The 23,455-nt window shown below is 41.0% G+C and overlaps 1 protein-coding gene across 2 annotated transcripts in view; it reads left to right on the top strand.

Moving 5' to 3' along the window:
- rabep1 (rabaptin, RAB GTPase binding effector protein 1) overlaps nt 1-23,455 on the top strand; it is a 48,429-nt gene that overhangs the window by 20,641 nt on the left and 4,333 nt on the right. The window contains exons 8-16 of one of the 2 annotated variants that reach the window (XM_005458256.4): nt 529-639; nt 1,889-2,350; nt 3,529-3,633; nt 3,744-3,860; nt 7,970-8,068; nt 10,678-10,818; nt 13,617-13,806; nt 13,935-13,946; nt 19,558-19,613. In XM_005458256.4, the coding sequence (XP_005458313.1) occupies nt 529-639; nt 1,889-2,350; nt 3,529-3,633; nt 3,744-3,860; nt 7,970-8,068; nt 10,678-10,818; nt 13,617-13,806; nt 13,935-13,946; nt 19,558-19,613 (1,293 nt within the window). The remainder of the gene's footprint in view (nt 1-528; nt 640-1,888; nt 2,351-3,528; nt 3,634-3,743; nt 3,861-7,969; nt 8,069-10,677; nt 10,819-13,616; nt 13,807-13,934; nt 13,947-19,557; nt 19,614-23,455) is intronic. The other variant, XM_003453448.5, reaches the window with a different exon arrangement.

The raw sequence follows: 23,455 nt of genomic DNA on the forward strand, positions 1-23,455 counted from the left end.
AGGAAAAGTACAGATAGACCTAGAACCAGTTGCATGTGTTTCAACTAGAAAAATGGCTTTGGTGCCAAAAACATGACACAGGCAGGACGCCACAAAGCTGCTGAGCCAACACTGTTGCGAGTTGCCGTAGGAACAAATTCACCATGGTGTCTCAGATTCTGTCCACCATGATGCACAAAAGCAGAAGTGGTTGTGCGCCATCACGGCACCATGTTGTTGACAAAGAGGTAGTCGAGTCCACACTTTGGTAAAACTGAGCTGCTTTTGGCACCACATAAAAGACGAAGCTGCGTACCGGGCTGTGGTGGTCATGTGTAGTACAGAATAGGATTTAGGACTGTGCTAGGGGAACAAATATATTCTTATAACAATAAAATGTGATAATGATGTCAGTAAAACTCAGTATTATTTTATTTATTAAGGTAGAATCTAAGATTTTAAAGGAGTATCTATTTAAGTGTCCACTGAGTGGGAATGTAATCAGTGTAAAAAAAAAATGTGACCAAACATTTTGTGTCTCCATCCAAGGAGGATGACGAAAAGGAGCGCCTGAGTCAAGTGAAGGACCTGCAGGAGGACGACGGAGGAGACAACACCGAGCCTTTGGAGGACTTATTCCTCGGCCTGAGCGTCGAGGAGGTAAGAGCAGAGAGTAATCTGATACGTCTCCACTGAGCAGTCTGTAATCGGATTAGTTTGTATTATATTCACTTTGAGCCATCTTCACATTCAAGTTCCTGGTTATGTGTTGCGTCTCTATCGGTCCTAAATTGGGGAAAAATAGCAACAATCTCTTCTGAGAAATATACTTTTATGATTCAGTGTAATCTCAGTGTAAATATTTGATCTGATTGCACGATTTCAGTCATCCCCGTTTCTGAAAAACATGTTTACTGAGACATGCTGTAAGTCTTGTTGTAACGATGTCATGGTTTTATGGCTTTGAGCTACATCAGCTGTGCAGACACTGGAACAAGTTTGAATTTGGATTTCGTTTTGCAGTTTTCGAGAGTTGTGATAAATAGTTGATCTGCTTTTGGAGAGAATCTGTTGAATGTCAGAAATTTATGATCGCTGTTTAAAGTTTGAGCAGCTTGAGCTCGTTTTCCAAAGACCTGTCAGATTGTCGGGAAACTTGTCTTCGCATTAATAACGTTTTACACATTGCAGCCTGGCTGATCTTGAAGAAAATGTTATTAACTTTGCTGCAGGATCAGGACAAAATCAGGATAAAAAACAGCATCTTAGCCGTCTTTATATTGTTGGAGCTGTCGGTGGATAAAGTGCCAGTTGACTGGTCCGTGTTGTAAGGCTGCTCAAAAATCAGACTTTAAAATCATGATGTTGTCAATAGTCTCAAGTTTTTCCAACATGATTATTTATTTACTTCCCAAACTGCTCAGCATGTGAAATGCCACGTTGCTGCCGTTCAAGGAACTTCATTTTTTTTGGTTTATTTTTAACTTGTAAAGCCGAACACAAATTTTGGAACAGGAAACGCTGGCAAAAACAAACAAAAGAGGAAGATCACACCACTGATCATCAGGTTTCTCACTTCATCTTGCATTGGGAAACGAAACCAACAAAACCAAACCCTCACCCCCTTAAAAAGTGAATAATTAATGAGCAGCAAAACGGCAAAAAGCTACAGAAGAAAAACGATTATAGCTTTATATGCATGCGAGGGAGACTAACACATTAACCACTGGCTTTACAGTAGAAGTGTGAACACTCTGGCAAGTGTTACTGAAAATTATATATTTAAAAGATGAATGAAAAAATATTGTCTGCCCAGCTTCATACCCACTTATTAAATAAATCTGATACTATAAAAAAAAATTCCTGAAAAGATTTTCCTGAGGATGCCTTTTTCCGCTTTTTCCTCCAGCCCCATGTGAACCACAGCGCCCACGGCTCTATGCACTCCTTAGACACTGATGTGGTGACGAGCAGCCCCATGGACCCTTACAAGGACAACCTGCGGCGAGTTCAGTCCACAGACAGCCTCGGTTCCTCGCTGTCCGCCCAGCAGGGTCTCGGCGGCCAGAACCACAAGGCCAAATCAGCAGGCCACTTAGACGAGTCGGACTTTGGGCCCTTGGTTGGGGCCGACAGCGGGGTGACAGACAGTAGTTTTGGAGAGACTGCGTCAATCAGCTCAATCAAGCTGCCGACAAGTCACTTCCTGCTGACTAAAGACCAGGAGAAGGCGATCAAAGCCATGACCCCGGAGCAGGAGGAGACGGCGTCGCTGCTGTCCAGCATCTCTCACGCCCCAGACACCGCTTACTTACCGCCTGGCGGCTACCGGCTCGTCAGTGACAGCGAGTGGAACCTGCTACAGCAAGAGGTGCTTCACCGAGGCTTTACAACAGCTTTAATGGTCTGAACGCTGCAGGGGTCAAAGGTTGTTCAAAGAGTTTAATGGTTATGACTGGACGTAACATTTTTACAGCGCATAAGGTTTTTACTTCGCTTTAAGATCTTTACTTCCTGACTAGTTCTTTGTACCTCGACATCAGAGCAGCATATGCACGTTGTAGTGCAATTTCTTTTTCTCTTTTTAATTCCCAGCATTGAGAAAAGAAAACACATTTTTCTCCTTGTTCTTCAAATTTTCCCCAAATTTGGGAAAGCTTAAAAAGGTCGATAATTCAGCACAGTCTCCAAAAAAAGCTTAAATACACAGAATAGAAATAGAATTTAATAAAATATGACAAAACAAACATTTCAGTAATTTAAAATCTAATTAAAATACAGTAGAAGTAAAATGATGGTGATAATGTAATATAATAAACGCTGAACACCATGAACATGGCTGATTAAATGTAGTAATAAAACAAGAACAGCGAATATAAGATGACTAGTGTGGCCACCTCACCTGCTTTATGTTTTTAATGATCTTAATTAGTGCTGTCAGCGTTAATCTCGTTAAAATGACGTTAACGCCATAACTGCATTAACGCGGCAAATCTCTGTTAGCGAGTTAACGTGGATCGCCCCGTGTGTGGGGCTGGACAGCGTTAACGAGCTAACCGCGCTAACACGTTAACTTGTTAACGGAGATTTGCCGCGTTAATGCGGTTATGGTGTTAACGTCATTTTAACGAGATTAACGCTGACAGCACTAATCTTAATTACGTTTTTTAGTCTGTTGTGGCTCTGTAGTGCAGTCGTTTACACAGTCGCCTAGCGAGTGAAAGATCCGTGGCAGATCCCTTTGGGCGTTGAAAGCCATGTGGTGTAAAAATCTGCCAAGTCATACATGAGAGCTACCTGCCGTGAAGCGACCCCTCGTGAATAAGGGAGTAGCTAAAAACAGCTTCCGACTGAAGCATCCTGACTGATATCAGGAGATCAGCCTTCTCCACTTAGCGCGTCGCCTCTGTGAAATCTGCAAGACTCATTTTTTCATGTTTTCAGTCATAACAAAGTCTAAATTTGTTACATCCTAGAGCTGAGCATCGTTATTGAGTATTGTTAAGTAGTTTTTTTTATCACATGGGTTTCTTGTTTATCTGTCGCCAGTTGAAAAATGCTGGCAGGAAGCTCGGACGAAGGTGCGACATGTGCTCAAACTATGAGAAGCAGCTTCAGGCCATCCAAGGACAGGAGGCTGAGACAAGAGATCAGGTTCGGGCTTTTCTTTTTCATGCCATTGCTTTTTAATCACATCAAGCAGATATTTAAGGTTTGACTTGCAATGTTCATCAGAGGGGTTCTCCATTCTTACTGTCCTACAGGTGAAGAAGCTGCAGGTGATGCTACGTCAGGCCAACGATCAGCTGGAGAGGACGATGACTGAGAAGCAGAATTTGGAAGATTCAGTTAAAGCAGGAAACGAGGAAACCGCTGCTAAGGTCAGGACTATGTGACTTTATTATTCCAAAGCAGTTCTCTTGGTTCTGATGTCCGTGTGGATTTAAAGACTTTAAACCCCCTTTTTATTCCAGTGTGTCATACTCAAGTCAGAGTTGATGACATTAGAATAATTACTGTAGAAAAATCATTCGTTTGAAGTCTAATTGGATTCATTTGAGTTGCTTTTAGCTGTGTTTGTTCATTCGTTGGTTAAATTTGGTGTGAGCTCTGGCGGATTATTTCTCACAGACAAAGCCAACAGAGCAGAGATTTGGCCAGTTTCCACATTTACCACATCTGCAAATAAACATAATAAAAGGCTGCTGAATTACTTAAAAGAAGTCCATATTCATGCCTTAACCGCTGACGTACACGTTACTTTCATTGGATTTCCATCCAGCCATCGTCTTGGAGGCTATCCCAGCTGTCATACTCAAGAAAAATCTAAAACAGCTCAAGCAAGTTCTTCAGTTTAATGGTCCCAGTATGGCACTGGTGCTGTGCCGAGCTTTGTAAACACGTCTACATGTGGTGGCTGTGTGAGGTCAGCTGGAGGCAGTGCCAAAAACACAACTTTAGATTAAATCATAATAGATTAAGAATTTCTTTCTAGCAAAAACTTCCCACTGCACCTTCTGTCTGAGCTCATTGGTGGGGTTTTTCCACACTTCTTCCTCTTTGTGGTGAATGACACTTTTAATCTCTTTCCTGTTCAAGCCAACTTTTCAGCCAGTCAGCAATCAGCGTACACGTAGCTGCTGTTTGTTTAGTTTTTTTTGTCTTTTTGAGACTTCAAAGATCACACGACGCACGTTCAAGGAGGGGTAGCCATCTAGGGGGGTGAGGGGAAAGAGAAGAGGGAGTTATGTGCTCTGCTGCATGTGCAGTAAGTGGTGCAGAGGGTTGTCAGATCCACTCATTATCCACAGGCTTTCACCATAGCCACAGTCACTTAGATGACGTCTGCTTCATCGCTCAAATTAACATCGCTGTCCACCCAAAAAAAGCCCTGAAGCCAGGTACAGTCACATGTTTGTCCAGGAAGTGCGAGTTTAGCAACATCTCCATGAAACACATCAGACACACTGACAGTGTTAGCTCTCCATCCGTCTTGCTGTAAAAGGACCCATTTTCTCAGCTAACAATGGCTGGAACAGTTTATCTTCTTATCTCCTACTCTTGGCTTTTCCCCGCTATCTCCTCCGGAGCAACTCAGGAAGTATTCAGTAGGATCAAATCACAACAACAGTCACTTTTAGACATTTTGTATTATAAGGTAAACACCCTTGGAACCACAAGTAAACCTGCAATGTGAGCGCAAAGGGTTCTACTATGAGCTTACAGGCTACCATTTAGAATAGTGGGAGAAAGAAAATGTATAAAAAGTAAAGCAAATTATTAAATTAAAATTATGGATCTACTCAATAAATACGTATTAATATAAGTTAATAATATCTTCAGAAAGCAACTTTTGGAAACAGGAACTTGCCGAAGTAATTAAAAACTAGTGACCCTGATTTAGGTGATTATTATAAGAAAGATGAAAGGTCTACTGTGAACAAGGCAACAGGTGGCCTTAGTTGAAGCTAGTTATTCAAATTATTTAGTGTCACCACCAAAAATGTTGTTACTGTATAATTATTAAGGCCGTCTTCCTCGGTGTAGTGCATTGGCTCAGTGGAAAGGAAGTTTAGTACTTCCGAACAGTAATGTGTTGATACATGTGAAGGTGCTAACATCCTGTGTGATAAAATGGGCACCATCTGTGTGCAGGTGGTGCAGCTTTGCATCAGCACTGCTTTGATGTTTGGATGACTTGCCACAGCGGGAGGAGAGATAACCGGCAATGAAACTGTGAAACACAGTTTTTAACAGTTTAGCACCGTGCACCTGCTCAATCCAGGGCACCCATACTCACTGTTGCTGTCACTGTAGTTGATTGATATTCATTCACAGATCCACAGAAAGTCAGTTTCATACGTGTTTTTCTGTTCATGTACAAGATCCTAAAAAGTCCTAAATTTAACTTCTGTATACCTGTAGACCCCCTGTTGACCAAATAAATCTTATACATCTGTATCTCTATATGCCCAGTCCCATCAGCTCTCTCATCTGTTACCAGGGCAACAGCAGCATGGCCAGCAGTTGTGAGCCTGAAGCTTTTAACCTCTTTATTCAGTCCTGTGAGTGCGATGATGAGAAGAACCACAACTGCATCTTTGATTTTACAACACTGAGGTGGTGGTTTACAGGTGGTTTGCAGGGCTGGCACTGTAATGTTATTACATTTCTTAACACTTATTGCTCTCTGTATAATTTTCTTGGGTAATTTAACAGACATTACAATTATAGGGAAAATGTTTGGTATGAATCTATTGAGCCCTGAGGAATACCTTCAACCTTCAGTTTTGTTGACTTTACTGTCTCATTTGACTGATCGGTCAGTGATTGACTAATTTTTTTCTGCTAATAGTCGCCTCATGGTGCTGTATATTAAACAAACTCTGGGTTGTCTTTGTAGAGCCTACGATGTAACCAACGTAAGCGGCCGACATTGTAACCGGCGTTTAGGCTTGTGCTGTTGGATTATATATTAATTACCGAGTGGTTACTAGCATTTTTTGCCCCCCCTCAGTAAGCGAGAGCCCAGCCACCTGTAGGAGGAATCTTATCCACTATCTGATTCCTTCGGTATCCATTGCTTGTGGCGACAGGTGTAACTGACTCAATCAACTGACGTCTTCGCCTTTATTCTGCTCTCTCTTCACCACAACACATCTTCATCATTGCTACACCGATCAGTATGCTGCTTACCTGCTCCACCCCTCCCTCACTTGTGAGGAACACCCTAGGAGATACTTAAACTCCTCCAGTTAAAGCAGCAACTCATCCTTTTCCCTGTTCTGCCTGAGAATCATCACTGATCACATGATTGGGTAGCCTCCGCATCGAACTATGTCTGCATACATCTAAAGAGGCGTTCACACACATTTGAATTAAATAAGTGATAGATATGACTTAACACTTGTTATATCGAGTGTATTTCCTTTGTTTATTTAAAACTGCAGCATCACTCTGAACGAGATCTGTTTGGGTCAAAGCTTCCACGGCACGTTTTCCAACTTTCATCCCTGCTTAATGAGTAATAACAGCCCCTGCATATTGTGGCCTCAAAAACACTTTGACTGAACTCATTTCTACACTGAGATTTTCCACCCGTGTTACCAGTTAGGCTATGTAGAAATGTGGCATCCAGTATCTCCAAAACGTTTACACATCACTAGATGTCACTGGTTCAGACAAATGTTCTCGCACTTTAAGAAAACATGAGAGCGGTAATGTAGAAAAGCTTTCCCAGAATCTGCTTCATTACTTAACTGTCTCTGCCCTAATGAGAAAAGGGAAGCTTTTAAGTGTTGAGTGGAGCGGATGTGATCGCCCTTCATTGTTAATATCCTCAAACACACTGTTGTTGCTAACTTGCCCACAGATGATGTGTGATAATGGATTCTTTCTTATCTAACGCTGCTGCTCTGCGCACCCCAGGGTGCAGCTCAGGCCTCCAGCAAATCAGTTCAGCAAACTGTGCTGCCATGCTCTCTGCACACTCGTATGCACTTTTCAGAGAGTCATGAAAATACACTGTCTGCCTTCAGTATGAAGGTGTTTTATTGGGTTTACTTCTAAAAAAAATGCAGTTTTTAGGGAAGGCAGTCCTCTCACAGGAAGTAATGGAGAAATATAATTTTTTTTCTTTGTTCTGGTTGCATTTGTGCAGCCATCCTGCAGTGTACCTGAGAGCGGCATGTTGCTTCTGTTTTGCCCCTACATGAACCTCATTATTTTCTTGTTGCAGAACATGTCACATTGACCACAAACTTTAAAAAAAACCCAAAGTGTGTGAATGCATTTTGTCACTTCTCAAACCAGAAGTTAATTTAGTGCAGCACTGCCCACAGCTAGCTCGAACTAGTGTTCTAGTTCCTGAACCTATGATCTCACTATTTCAAGTAATTTGTGCCCTGTGCAGAACTGTTGCATGTCTGTGTAACTGTGGCCTGCTTGCTTTTGTCTTATTGATGGGTTTTTTTGTGCATGTGTGTTGTAGGTATCTGGCCTCATGCAGAGAGTCCAGGAATCAGAAACACTGCTCAGCACACTACAGCAAGCCTTCAGTGACGCTAAGAGGAACACACAGGAACAGATGGTGAGCAGCATATTCATTTGTGAGCTGTGTCGCCTGTTCCTGCCGGCTGTGTCTGGATCTTAATATCAGCTCTGGCAAGTCTGCACATATTCAAATAAATGCTCAGATAACAGACTCTCGGTCACTTATTCGACGTGTTGCCAGACTGAATTGCACCTCAGAGGCACTAATGATTGGATTTGCATTTTTCTGCCTCTACAGAAGTAACTTCACTGTTCCTCCCCAACTACAAATATTTGCTGATGTGACAGAGCTTGTGGCTAAAGGATCTTTTGCTTCAGTGTCAAAAAGTTGCTCCTGTCTGCAGCAAAAGTGCACAGCTGAAGAAACTGTTATTTGCATTACTAAGTAAAATTAAGAGTGTTAAGTCAGCACTGAATCTTAAAAAGGCCCAATATTTGCCCAATATTTGCCCAATCAAAACCAGTGCTAAGCCCCAAAATATTTGATTTAAAATGGTTGAAAACAAAAATATTAGTGTTTTTGAAGTACGGCACAACATTTATCAGTTAAACTAACCAGTTAACTACCCGACTGCTTATTTAATAACCAGTTTAATCCTGAATGATTAAGAAATGTCAGCACATGAATATTATGTATTCAAGGTGTTATTTGGTCACAATAGAGCAGACTTTTACTGGATATTCATCCAATGTGACGTCCAAAAGGTTGGATCAGATATAGGTGACAATTTGCCGCAAGCAGCAACAGTTTGGTGGTATTTCACATCCGCTGCACCAGCAGCTTTTATTTGTGTGTTTGCAGTCAAGTAAAAAAAACGCTGCAGATTGTGGTCACAGTGAGATCAGAAGACTGAAAAGATCAAAACAATTATGCTTTTTCCTTTCTGGTTATATTGGTTCTGTGTATTGCTTGCTGGGAAGCTTTTACGACACTTAGGCAACAAACATGTTGTCGTTGTCTTGATTAACATTATTTAATTTCTGCTCTCTATGTCAGCTCCACGTGCCGGCATGTGTGTGTGAGGATGTGCAGGAAACTGAGATGCTGGTGTGACTGTAAATAACAGCAGTGTGTAGAATCCTGGTGAAATTAGATGCCTGCAAAGCGTAACGAGCGTAATGAGCTTGTACTGTGGCAAAGCATCCATCTGACCCTCCACAGTTCACAAGAATCGCTGCTCCTCGTACAGCATCGATCAGATTTTAGAGACCTTGGCACACAATGATCACCCAAACTGTGCTCAAGACAGAATTAATTGTTGACAATACAGCCAACCAGTGACAAACAGCCTTAGCACTGTCTCTCTGCATTTCCCACCTTACAATAACCAGTGAATTATGATGGATCCTGGGCCCGTTGTCATTTATTACTTCACTTTATTCTCACTAATAAAACCCAACTCAATAAATTTACATTCTTGGATGTATTTATGGTTGATTTTATTTTATGAAGAATTGCTGAATCTCAGACTGGTGTTGCTTTAAACATTAAGACTGAGTCCATGTCAGCAGATAAAATTGAATCAGTGCATCCCTGCTCACAAATAACTAAATCCATTTTATCAAACTGGTATTTCTTAGTATAATAATATCTTTTAATGAACTGAATCCGGATGTTAATTACGGTCTTGTTAGTTTCTTCTTTCGTTGCCCTCATAAACGCACCGTGTGTGGAGCGGAGATGACAAGAGACACAAGAAAGTGAAGTGAAATATTGTGCGAGGTGCTGACAGCATGTTATGTTACTGTCAGCGTTCTAAAAGCTTCCTGCAAGTGTTACATGAACGTAATGAGAGTGTGAGAGAAAGCATTGTCTCATCTGAGCCTGTCACTCACGTTGATTCACTTCGACCACAGTTTGCAGTTAATTTAAAAAAACATACAAAGAAAAAGTGTAGCAGGCGTAAAATATCTCCACACTGATGTCTAGTTGCTGTTAGCTCTCTGCTCTGTTAGCCTACGGTCAATGATTTCTAGGTCGGGATCAGACGCATATCCGATCCACATATTGAAGCATTATATTCACAAGTGGAAACCCTGAAAAGTAATTAAATCAGCCCGATGTTTTCCCAGATTGCTTTTTTTTTTTTTTGTAAGTAAATTTGAATAAACATGCAACATCAGTTGTCGTCTCTACAAATTTAAATACATCTGTCCGAATCTTCATATCAGCTCATGTACAGAGGTTTTGCAAAAAAAATCTGGGTCAATATGTGAAGTGCATTTCTAAGCAAGGTACATTTCTTCTCCGAGCTTATTGTCCAAAAGAAAAAGCAGGAAGCACCTGAAACAGAAGCATTCTCAATAATGAATGTGCCTCTGCAAGCTGCATCAGCACAGGCATCAAAGTAACTTGAAAGACTTTGCAAACAGTCTTGTCTTCGACTGATGAGAGGCATCCCTTTTGCTTCTGGTGGCTTTGATGTGCAGAAGTCTTGGCGTCATAAATTCATTTATAGAGCTACACCTAGCTGAATATTAGCGCTGCAGGGAGATTTGGGTGGAGGTGGCTCTAAAAGCAGACACTGGCCTGTGAGTCACTCTTCACATGTGTTCACGGGCTGATGGTTTCATATGGCAGGAGGCGCCAAAAAAAAAAAGTGACACATGACGAGATGATTTATTCTTTGTGCTTGTTTGTTTCAGGCGGTGCTGCTGAAGTCCAGGGAGCAGGTGGCAGATGAGCTAAGTCGACTACAGAGAGACAACGAGAGTCTGCAGGGGAAGCACAGGCTGCATTTAGAACTGCAGCAGCAAGAAGACTTCCAAATGCCCACTACTGTTCAAGTACGTGAAGCCTCAGCACCATCCATAACACTCCAGTGGAACTTACTGAAATGTGTCTGAAAGGAGGCATCCAAAGACCAGTTTAAAGTCTAGATTTGTAGCTTTGTTTACTCTGAAATTATTCATGGTTATAGCTTTTGTGCAGTTCTTTGCACTTTGACAAAAAACAAGCAAACAAACAAACAGTATTCTCTGACTCCTAAAACGAGATCACTACCATCACTAGCATCATGAGCTCTGGGTGATGACTAAAAACTGGGGTTGCAGATGCAAGCAGGGGAAATGAGTTTAGTTTGAAGGGTGGCTGAACTCTCCCTTAGAGATGAGGTGAGGAGCCGGGCATTCAAGAGGGAATGGAGCCGCTGCTCCTCTACTTTGAAAGAAGTCAATTGAGGTTGTGCGGGCAAATAACTGGTGCTTCCTGGATGCCTCCTTGTGAGGTGTTTCGGGCATGTCCTACTGGGAGAGGACCCGGAAGGAAACCCAGGATTTGCTAAAGAGATTAACAAGATCTACTTGGGATTGGCTTAGCCCCCCTCCCCCCACCAGATGAGGTAGAAGAAGAGGCTGGGATGAGGGAATCTGCGCTTGTGCTTAGACCTCTGACCCTGTGACCCGAACCTGGATAAGGATAAGAGTGTATGGATGAAATACTGGAACAACATTATCATCTGCTCTCATTCACCGCTGGTTTGCTGAAGACAGTTTCTGTATGGGGAAAAGTATTGGGTTGAAATTTGAAGAGTCCAGATATCTCGGTGAATGTTAGTTCGACTGCACTTATTAAACCAAAAGGCTAAAGAACCAAAACGATCCCTTCCAAAAAATCACCTTGCAAAAATCTGAGCCTGTCTTAGATTTGTTAAGTGCTTTAAGTGGACGGTGCTTCTTAATACATCAGCTGGTTGGATGTTGCTGCTTGATGTTCAAATCTAAACCTTGTGCCAGGTTTTAAGAAGACAGACTAAGAATTTTTCTTTTATGAAGTTCCTGCACATTTACGCCGGGTTTCTCCAAATGTTAAGCAAATAATCTCGATCCAGCCTGAGCTGGTAAAGAATACAGATGATGCAGGGTTTAAATATAAAAGCACCTTCACAGCCTGCTGCTCTCGGTCAGCAGAGTCAACTGTTCATTTAAAAGCTGTCGCAGCGTGAGCAGCTCTGTCCGCTCTCACGCCACAGACAGCGATAAAAGTGACACAGAGTAATCCCTGCAGTGAAGCGCTCGGCTAATTGCTTCAGTGGTAACACCTCTGTGGCTCCACCAGCTCATATTCAGTGATTAACAGCAGCGCTGCTTACTTTGAGCTGATCTGATGAGGTGGAAAAAAAAGTCTGCTGCACACATAAATCTATTATACGTCCGTGGGCTGCCCTCCCGCTTCTAACACACATCTCCTCCCACACTGTTACTCTCAGCCTCACGCTGAGTTACTCTTCAGCATTACAAAAGAGAGCGGACTCATGTTTTAGCGGAGGCTGATGATCTTGTGACATTCGCAACATGTTGGTGGTTAAAACATGATCATTTAAATCTGCTCTGTGAGAGCCAGACCTCCTCCAGTTATAGTAGGTGTGCATTCTTATTCGGCTACTGTTGGATACCAGAAATCATGTTAATGTGATGGGCAATTCATTCAGTGGTTTTCCACTTCTAAATGTGCTTCTAAGCATTCGCCATGATGAGAGCAGAGGCAGATTTATGCATTCGAAAGCCTTGTGCATATCCATTACTGCATTCGTTAATTTGCAATAACTGCTAGAGGCATTTAAAGTCGCATCGTTTAAACATAAACGTGTCTTTAAAAACCTCCACAATCAGAAACATCTGTAGCACCATCCAGTCAAAAACCATTAACGGAGGGGGGTTGGGAGGAGTGGCCCAATAATTGAGTGGTTTTTGAGCGCATACCCCATCAGCGCCACATCAGCTGAGTCTCCTTTTTTGACAGCTGGACGTCTAGACCGCTGCTCCAAGTCATTTAACTGCCCGCTCTCTCTCCCAGCTGTCACATAACTTACAAATGTAAACAGTCTCAGACGTCAAGCGATGGCTTACGATCATGTACAGGTATCTGTTTTAATCATTCATGCGTGCTTGGATAAATCTGTGTTCTGCAGGTGTTGTGTCAGGTATCTGTCAAATGAGAAATATGATCCAAGAAGTTCAGTAATTTATTAGAAACCAAAACAGGCCACAGCAGCTTATAGTACTCCAAAAGAGGTTTATAAAACTTGTCATAGTGAAATAGAGTCCTTTCAGCCATAATAACTCAGCAAAGTATGGTAGAAATACAGTGTTCAGGTCACAAATTAGGCCCCAGGAGAGTATGCCTCTGTCTGGCTACTACTGAGTAACTCCATATAAAATCAACCAACTATAAAGGTTCCCATTTAACCCAATCAGAATTGGTCCACTTTTTATACACAATAACTTTAGTTTAAGTGAAGTTGTTTTCCTTCATCTTACATATATCATGTTTTACATACATACATACAGAGTGACTGAAATTTTACTTTTTTCTAGCATTTTAAGCCCTCGTAACTTCATTCATACAGAAGATTTACGTCTGTATGAATTTAATTTGAAGGGGTATATATAATATTTTTAACAGCACTAATTTAATGTCTGTGACATGAATAGAAGTGTGTACTGGTACCGTGGATATTTAAGGTTTTCTGATCATTTCCTACAGAACAGTCGCATCGCATCAAAAGAAAATGTTGTGTATAAGACGGAGGTGACGGGGATGTCCACATTGGTGGCTGTAAAGTTATTCGTTGATTCTTCTTCAGGAGCTCCAGGGACTGGTGCTGCGGTTGCGTGAGGACATGGTGGCGTTACGGACGTCGGCCGATCACATGGAGGAGAAGCTGAAGGCTGAGATCTTGTTTCTGAAGGAGCAGATCCAGGCGGAGCAGTGCCTGAAGGAGAACCTGGAGGACACTCTGCAGCTGGAGATCGAGGGATGTAAGGAGGAAATAGGTGAGACTGAACGATCAGCTTGTATTTAAGTCATTGATCAGCTATAGGGTGTGTATTTGTGTTTTAACTGCTACCTTTTTAAACGATCTTCCGTTTCTGTTTTTTGTTTTTCCCCATTTGTCATTCAGACATCCTGGAAGGTATGATCAGCAGTTTGAAACAAGCTCACTTTAGCTGCCTGCATGTGTGTGCGTTGATGACTTAGTTGGCAGACTAATGATGCAGTCAGCATTTAACATGATGCTTTCCCCTCACGTTTTTAATGTAGTTTTCACAGGCCTAGAGACCAGTTAGCCTCTTTCTAGCAACCTCCAGTCCCCCGACTGGCTGGCAAGTGGTTGCTATAGGTTGGTGATTGTGCTGGGTGGTGTACCAAAAAAACTTACAACGGAAAACATCCACCTTCACGTAAAATTTGTGCCTGACCAAACAAAACATTTAAGAAGATACAGCTTTTATTTTGAAGGCAAATACTCTCTGCTTAAGGTTTGCTTCGCGCTTCTCACAATTTCACCACCGCTTGACAAGTAGTTTGCAAAGGTTTGCACACAAGTCTGCATTTTTTTCTATGCAAACTCCTTGTCACCACAACCAAAGTATTTGCAAGGAGGTTTTTGGTGGAGCACCGTGCACGTCCTCTAGCAACTGCCAACAACCTCCTGCAACCACTTGCAACTGGTCTGAGGACACTAATTTTTCCCTTGTGATTTATGGTTGGTAGATGGTCGCTGACAGGTCTGCAGGCCTGTGTGACTGAGGCCTTATCTGTTTTGTTAAGCTATTTGAAAAATGTACCTTGCTGTGTGTTGTCCTTGACCACCGCCTAGTTTACTGAAACTAGGATGTCTAACCTTCAAGTGAACGAGCAGTATGTTTGTGTCGTCGTGATGTTTTTAATCACAAAAATGTTGCCATAAATTATCGGTCTTTGTTAGGGGTTGTTGTTGTCCCTTCAGAATTACATCACAATATTTCAAGTAAAGTGCCCAATAATGATATTTCTTAAGATAAATTATTGATGGCGTTGCTGCTGATTTGTTTTGGCATGCTTTATACATCGCAGGCAGGAGCGTCTTTGAAAAGTATTCTCTACCCTGGGTGTTGTATCTTGGCCAAACTTTCCAAACTTGAAGGTCTTCTTTTCCAGCATGTAGCTGCATCACTAGTTTCCATCCAATATTTAAATCCTGTTACACGGAGTATAGAGTGGTTTCAGTGATGCTCAATTGAGTCATTTGTGTAGTTTTAGTAGCATCTCCTCTTCATGTGCCTTCATAGCCTGGTTGCACTCAGTGGTGTTCGAAGGATTTTGGAAAGAAAAGTGAGTGGACCTCTCCTTGAAGATGTTCTAGTGTGAGTTTTCCCTAGACAGTGTCGTTGACCTACTACTGATCATGTGCCTCATCACATGAGCCAAGGTGTGAGAAACCCAAGAGTAAAAGCCTTCGCTGTTCACATCAACTCATTGGAAAGAAAAATAAAGTTCACTAGGGAAGATACAAAGGTTAATAGTTTGCCATTTCTGGACTGTGCAGTGCAGTGCAGAGCAGACCTCCTAGATTGGAGAAACCAAACAGCCGCTTCATAAATGCACAACATAGAAGAGCCACCTCGACAGGACAAGACTCAGCCGTACATCTGCATCTAAAGGACAAAGGTCACTCTTTTGAGGATGCCAGTATTCATATTTTGGACAAAGAATACAGATGGTTTGAAAGAGAAGTGAAAGAAGCCATCTATGTCCACTGTCAGCAACCATCCGTGAACAGAGGGAACTATCTGCCACCTATAATCCAGTTTTGACACCTTATGTAACGCAGTAAAGGGCCAGGGCACCTGACTGCAGCTTGATGGATAATAAGCTAATCAGAAGTAGCTTCAACTACGGAGCCTGAGTGTGCGAATAAAACACAAACAACAGAAATAGAGCTCAAAAATATATATTATGTATGTTATGGTAATGTGGACTTTATAGACAGATACAACACAAAAAAACATATATATTATAAACAACAATAATAATAATAATAATAATTATACTGCAAAGTGACCAATTTGGTCCCAAAAGGAAGTGGGACTAGGTTTAGTCCAGTTCAGTTCAGTTGACCTGTAATAGGTCATGTTCCAACAGTTCAAGTCCAGCTTTAGTTCATATTGGTCCTACAGCAATGCAGGGGTGGTCGGGTGGCTCGCCATCCCACCCTGATCAGGGCTTTGATCACGGCAAAAAAAACCTGACCTAAACAAGGTCAAAAACATAACTTAGCATTCACATCTAAATTGGAACAGCGTTCTACTGCCATCACAAAATAAATAAATCTATAAATAACTACGTCAAATAATTAATGCCATATTTTATACAACAACCAATAAACCAATAACCCAACAAGTCATAACATCTCATTCTTGTAATGAATTTCATTCCAAATAATATTATATGCAAATATATTTATGGGTCCCATCAAAGTAAAGTAAATTAGCAATAAAGCTAATGAACATCTAACACAACGTTAATTGTATGTGTTGTGCAACAAGTTCAATAATTTCGAAGGAATTTAAGTTAATTCAAAAGTCCCATAGGCTGTTTTGGCATTCAATTAGAAAAGTAACAAAAAACATCCAAAACGAACAAAAAACATCCAAAACGGACAAAAATCAAATCGTTCCTTCAACTCCGGAAGTGTTAATTTAACATTCGGCCATAGTGAAAAACCAAAAACAACAGGTAATCAATAAATAAAACCAATAATTAAACTTAAGCTTCACTAGCCTAGCGTTAGTTTACCGGTGTTTTGACTGCGGCTCCGCATTTTCATTAATTATAACAAACAAACAAAGTAACCGACTCACCATCAAGTAGATCGAGTGGAGGCACAATACTGAATGAATTGGCCGAGTTATTTCACACTGTCAAGCGATATGGCGTCAGTAATTAGTCAACTTATGACAAGCACGCTAACCACAGACAGCAGTAGCTTTGAAGCAGGGAAGATGCAGCAGATTGACCCGGAACATATACAAAGTTCATTCCCGCCACAATAATTGGATTTCCGGAAGTGGGGTTGGATGTTACCTTGGTTACACTTAACGCCCACTCACATCTTGTGTCAGTTGATCTCAACAAGTCACATAACAGGGTGAGGCAAGATCTCACAATGATTTCACCCGAAACCTCTGCTGATAATGCCCCACTCCCTTTTTTTTTTCCCACACCTTGGCTCATGTGATGAGGCACATGATAAGTAGTGGGTCAACAACCCTCTCTAGGGACGACTCCCACTAGGGCTGAAGTGGTGAAACAGGGTTGTTGTGTTTCCACCTTTCAACAGAAACCGTTTTCTTCCTACAAAAACACTTCACAGAGATAAAGCAGCTCTCTTTGGGAGTCACCGTTGGGAGCTGAGGGGCTCCTCTCCCTCTCAGATGTATCTGTGCTTGTTTTTTTGTTGCGCTAGGGAATGTAAACACCTCGTGTTGCTATATCTTTCATTTTACAAGATAACCCATTAGAAGTTATACATGTTATCATAAACGGGATGATATGGCAAAGCCCTCGTCCGTATCACGAGAATTTTCTCTAGTTTTTACTGTAATTCTTTCATTGATGTAGCAACGGTCATAGAAACTTGTGATTTTCTTCTTTTTTTTAAAAAAATCATTTGTACTTGCAGCCATAGCATTGTGATGATTTGCAGTGAATCATAACTAACAGACCTAAAGCAAAGAGGAGAGATATCCTGAGGTACGTGCTGTGACAGGCTGTGGACAAACCCACTGCTTTTTCTTTCATTTGATTTAATTTCGTAATACTTTATTCTGTATGCAGTTTCAGGGAGTACCTCCCTTTTAAGCCAGCCAACTACAGGATAAATATCTGGTGGAGCTGTCTGCACAAACTCCGTTTTCCATAAAGAGTGTATAAAGTCATGGCATTAGAATATTTTAGAATATCTTTCATAGATGAAGGAAACAGTGCAGGAATGATAAGCACATTTTAAAAAAGCAATCATTTACTGAATGTAACAGGGTCATAAATACATTTTACACATCATCTCTCTTGTTTAAAAATAAAATACCGTATTTTCCGCACTATAAGGCACACTTAAAATCCTTTAATTTTCTCAAAAATTGACAGTGCGCCTTATAATCCTGTGGGCCTTATGTATAAATTCTGGTTGTGCTTGCTGACCTTGAATTGATTTTATGTGGTACATGGCACTCAAAAATCTGTCAAAAAATGTTTTAGTACGACTTTGGTAAGCTATGAAGCCGCACTGCTTGATGGATTGTCGGAGCATTACGGCTACCGTAGTCAGGAGCCTCGCAGAGGAATCTGGGTCCAAAACTCCGTCCGCTTCAGGTCCGAAAGTCAAACGAACACTGCGGCATCACTGAGAGTTAAAAACTGTCTAAATTCGTTCATCTTTAATAAAATGATCAGCGTGGCTGCTTTACCAGGTGTAACAATTAAGTTTAACATCCAGGCATCCATGAAAACAGAATTTATTAAATTTAACAGAGTTAGAAGTTAGCGGGAAGTTAGCTCGCTAGTTTCCACCTAAACATGATATAGCATGTTCTGACTGAGAGATTTCTGAAAAAAATAAAACGTACAGCTCTGCTATCACTTCAACATAAATAAAGACAGAAAACTAAACAGCAGTGACGTTTGTAGGGTTACTGAAGTTGGACTAGCTAGCTGGTATATAATGATGTGCTACATGACCGCTAGCGATACAGCTATGTTAGCATAACATAAACAGTGAAGCTGGAGGATGAACGCTAACTTTTTTCCACTCCATAAAAGTTAACGTGAGGGTTCCCGATGGTTAGGGACAAATGCAATCACATGGCAGGATGCTGTAAACAGACCAAACTTCAGTCAGGAGAACAACTGAGATAATCCATCCACAATACGAGGTTAGTCATTAATATACTGCAACAACATGGGAATAGAGCAGCTGCAAGAGAATTCAACATTAATAAATCAATGGTACGGAAGTGGAGGAAGCAAAACGAATGAGTTGAGTAAAGTTTGACTTATCTGACTGTTTTGTTTTGCTTAATGGGCCTTATAATCCGGTGCGCCTTATGGTCTGAAAATAGGGTACATTTATATGACAGCTGCTCCCCCCCCTCCCAGTGTGTTTTAATGGATCCTTTATCCCTTGTCATGCTTAAGTTCAGAGGTTAAGGAGATATTTAACATCTAAATTAATGCTTTAGAGCAAGAGACCCAGTAATATTCATGTTATTTTGTTTGTATTAACAGCTGGTTCGTGTACACATTATGAAAGGGCTCGTCGTTAATTCATTTTCTGTTGACTGATTAAACTAAATGTCCTGTTTTAGTTGTAAAACCGAACTTTTTGCATTGCGCTGCTTTAGACTTCTCTCTCTGGGAGATTTAGAGTGAAGAAAATACACACTCTTTAAAACGTACTAGGAGGTTTATCTCTATTTAAACACAAGTGTTTCCACTTGATTGATGATTTTTGGTGCCGGTTCTCTTGTCAGTGGCCAGCGAGTCTGTGTAGTTATTAACAGCTGGAGTGTTTTATGCTTGTGGTGTTTGTTTCTTTTAGTTGTGTGCTCATTTGAGCTCAACACACACAGCGGCTCCGGGCAAAGCAGCTTTGTTGCATTATTCATAACTTTCAGGGGATCTCATAATAATTCCAGAGAGAATATCTGGGCTTTGAGATTCAGATGAGCGCCGCGTGATCCTCTAATGATGTCTTCTTCCCACAGCATCTTTCTCCAGTTTGAAGACGGAGCTGGAGCGAATAAAAGCGGAGAAGGAACAGGTACGTCTTCTGTGAAATTGTCATGCAGTGAAGGAAAAAGATTTGGATAATGTGCTTCAAATAATGCTAAAAATCATAATACTAATCTAGATGTGGGACAAATGCACAGGTTTTTATTTTTTTTCATGTATCTGCAACTCTTTTAATCTAACCTGTGTGTGGACAGAGAACGTCATTCTCCTCATCCTGATAAATAAAGCTGCACTGATCAATACTTGGATCAAATCACTATGATATAGAAGGGGGGCACCTGTAGAGGTGAACCCACAGAGAAGCTACCTCGCTGTTTGACTCACTCTCACCAAACTCCTCAACGTTATTTCCAGTTTTACTGGAGTAACTTATGTAGTGAAAAAAACTGTGAGAAACTCTTTTAACTGCCTGACCTTTCCTGTTTGAGATACTCTGAAGTTGTCTTTGTAGGAAGTAAACACAAGGGGAGCTATTAATGAGGATTGTAAGCTACCAAAATGTAAAAAAACCATTTGGTCAGTCTTCTTTTAAATAAAAAATATTAACTGATTTTAACATTTTTAATGCAAAAGTAAAATTATGACTTAAAGAGAAGCAAATCCATTATCACTGAAATTGTTTTTTTTGTCATTCTTAATGGTTGTTCTTGACTGTTTCTATTTATTTGTAGTCGCTGCTGTTACTTCTGTTATTATCTATTATTATTGCTGTCATTGTTTTTGTTGTTGAGGTCTTCTAACTCTAACCAAGGTCAAGGTCTGCAAATTAGCTGTTGCAAAGTACATAGGACTTCTAGTATCAGTTGCATTTTGTTTAACTGCAGCAATGTAACTGTGTATCATCGCTGATGTATAAATAAATACATTTAAAAAATAGAAAGGTATAAAAAGGTGTTTAGGGGTTTTATACTATGAAGTCATCAGGCCTGGGTGCTCCAAGAAGGATTAGCAGAGATGAACGTTGTCTTCAGATTCTGTAGATAACTCGGATCCTGCAGCGCATCGTGCAGACTGAGGGATTAAAATTAATGCCTTAGTTTACTGCAGTTATCCAATCTGAGCAAACGTTAGCTGAATTTTTTGCATTTTGTCACTCATCTGAGTGACTGCTTCAGTCTTCGCTAACTGCAGGTTTGCTCAAACTTATAAACAGCACATTTGCACAACGACTGAAACTGGTACGGTTTCCTAACAGTAGGGTGCTAAATGTCATGACTAGTGGTGCAGCAGATCAAAAAACCCACAGTTCGGATTGAATCACGGTTTTAAGTCACGGATCGGATCAATTTTCGGATCAGCAAAAAGAAGAAAAAAAGACAAGAAAAATTTAACTCGCCATTTTTTTCCCCCCATTAAATAACACATTAAACTCAAGACTCATTCCACGCAATTATATAAAAACAAATTAAGGTGCAGTACAGGGCTTTGTATCTACCACTCCGCTGTGGTATAATGAGCGGTCACAGTCACGTAGCTTTCCGTTGCTCTGGAGGTCCACCCATCTGTAGTTAGGGCAACAGAAGATGCCTGGGACAGTTCAGCCATAACTTTAGACTTTTTCTGCTCATACATGTTTCGGACGATCTTGTTGCTGAAGTGGACGCGCAACCGGATATCAGACCGTGGCTCAAGCACGTTCGTCATATGTTTAAACCCCTTGTTTTGCACAACGGAATACGACCTCATATCTGCAGCTATAAACACCCCCAGTAGCTTTTGTAATAGCTTTAGCCTGGTTGGATTGGGCAGCAAAGGGCTGCTTAAATGCCACGAACTCCTCTGCTCTTCCACTTGGACCGCTAGTGCTGGCCATGACTTTCGCTTGACAGACTGACCATGCGTACCACATATACTTTTTGTTTCTTTTTCGAATCTTCGGATCACGTGCGTGCCGAACCGTGGAGTGGGATCGGTTCGGATCAGGGATCAACAGTGATCCGTTGCACCACTAGTCATGACCATTGATCACTGGCCATGAATATCGTTTCACTGAGAGGGGATTGTACAGCGTTGTAAGATGGTGATAGGTGTACCCCTACGCCCCCCTCCTTGGTTCAGAGTCTTTCCCTTTTCTTCTTTCTCATTTCTTTGTATTTTGTTTCCATGGAGCCAGACTTCCCTGTAATTGTTTTTCAAGGGGTTTTGCACAATCGTTTTTCAGGCTTTCTGAAGGTTTTTTCAAAATTTTTGTTGGATATTAGCTGCTTTTTCACTCATTTTTTGTCCAGTCCTTGTACCTGGTCATTTTCAAAGGAATGATTTCATTTATTCAAGTATAAAAAATTAATTAAAACTAAATCAATGGATGATGAACGTTGTGTATACAGACAACTTCACAGAGAACCAGTTTCACTCTGTCTTTAAGCATTTTGTTGCTAGGAGCTTTTCACAAATTTGTTTCCATTTCACATTTTCTTTGAAAAATGCCAAAGATAACACAGTTTGACAGGCATAAATGGTATTTTTTGTAAACTTGGCATATCTCAGGATTGTCTGCAGTGTGTACTTTAAAATATTTAAGGAAACTGGACAAGTGGAGCACAAGAGAGGAAGTGATGGGCCAAAAAACAACCTCCACAGCATGTGTTATATCTGAAAGTCATATCCAAATCCAGCAAAGACCTTAACATAGGACCTGAGATGCATTTGAGACAGAGGAATACTAAATTACACAAGAACTAGACTAAGAATCAGTGACGAGGTCTTATATGCAGTGAGTTTCTGTAGCCATTCTAAAAAAAGATGGTAGAAAAAAAGGAAGACAAGATTCGAAGAAGAGCTTTAAATGTCCTTCAGGAAGCCTAAAGAAAGATACCCGAAGACTAATTAAAGAAATTAAAAGACAGCTATAATAAGACAGTTGAAGCTATGTTGAAGAGTAATGGTGGTCGCACCAAATATTGACTTTGAAGCTATCAAAAAGTTAGAATTTCCCTTATGTACTGTATTTACTGTATTTACATGGTATGTTTGCACCTATTTCTCATTTTCCCAGCAAACTATAAAGAAATAAGGGGTGGCTAAAGACTTTTGGACAGCACTGTATATCAAAAGAAAATACGTTACAGCAATTCATATTTCAAAAGATTTCCAGATGGTGAGGATCGGCTTTGACCGATTAGTCCACACAGATCGTACACAGGGGGGAAACCCTGCAGATATGATCTATAATCTTGCAAATGGGGTGACACAACAAAGCAAGGTTAGCAACAAACTAGTGTTGTTTTCCCCGTGAGACAAAACAAACATAGCTGAGAAATAACACACACAGTCGGAAGATAAATGTTTGTTTTGGGTCAGTTTTTAAGAAATAGCGCTTCCTGTAATAAGATTGCTTCCAGGAATTGTTGTTTGAACTGTTGTTTGAGTTGCTCTTTCCAAGCGAAACACATTCTCAAACATCAAAGAACTCTGAGGCACTCTTTAAAAAGGAAAAAAGGCTTTTTTCTCCAGGCACGGTCATGTTTAAATCAAAAAAATCTGCACAGCAGCTCTTTTCTACCGATGTTAGGCCAATAGGAATCCCCTAAAACAGGGGTGGGGGAACTCCAGGCCTCAAGGGCCGGTGTCCTGCAGGTTTTAGATATCGCCCTGAGTCAACACACCTGAATCAAATGATTAGTTCATTACCAGGCCTCTGGAGAACTTCAAGACATGTTGAGGAGGTAATTTAGCCATTTAAATCAGCTGTGTTGGATCAAGGAGACAGCTAAAACCTGCAGGACACCGGCCCTCGAGGCCTGGAGTTCCCCACCCCTGCCCTAAAGAGACCAAAAAAGCCTCAACACATAAAGCCGCTAATCTACCCTGCAAATGTCTTTGTACTTTCCCATTCACGTCCTATAGGTGGCACATTATTTTGCATTTATT

The sequence above is a fragment of the Oreochromis niloticus genome, linkage group LG10, assembly GCF_001858045.2.
Source record: "Oreochromis niloticus isolate F11D_XX linkage group LG10, O_niloticus_UMD_NMBU, whole genome shotgun sequence".
NCBI classification, from domain to species: domain Eukaryota; kingdom Metazoa; phylum Chordata; class Actinopteri; order Cichliformes; family Cichlidae; genus Oreochromis; species Oreochromis niloticus.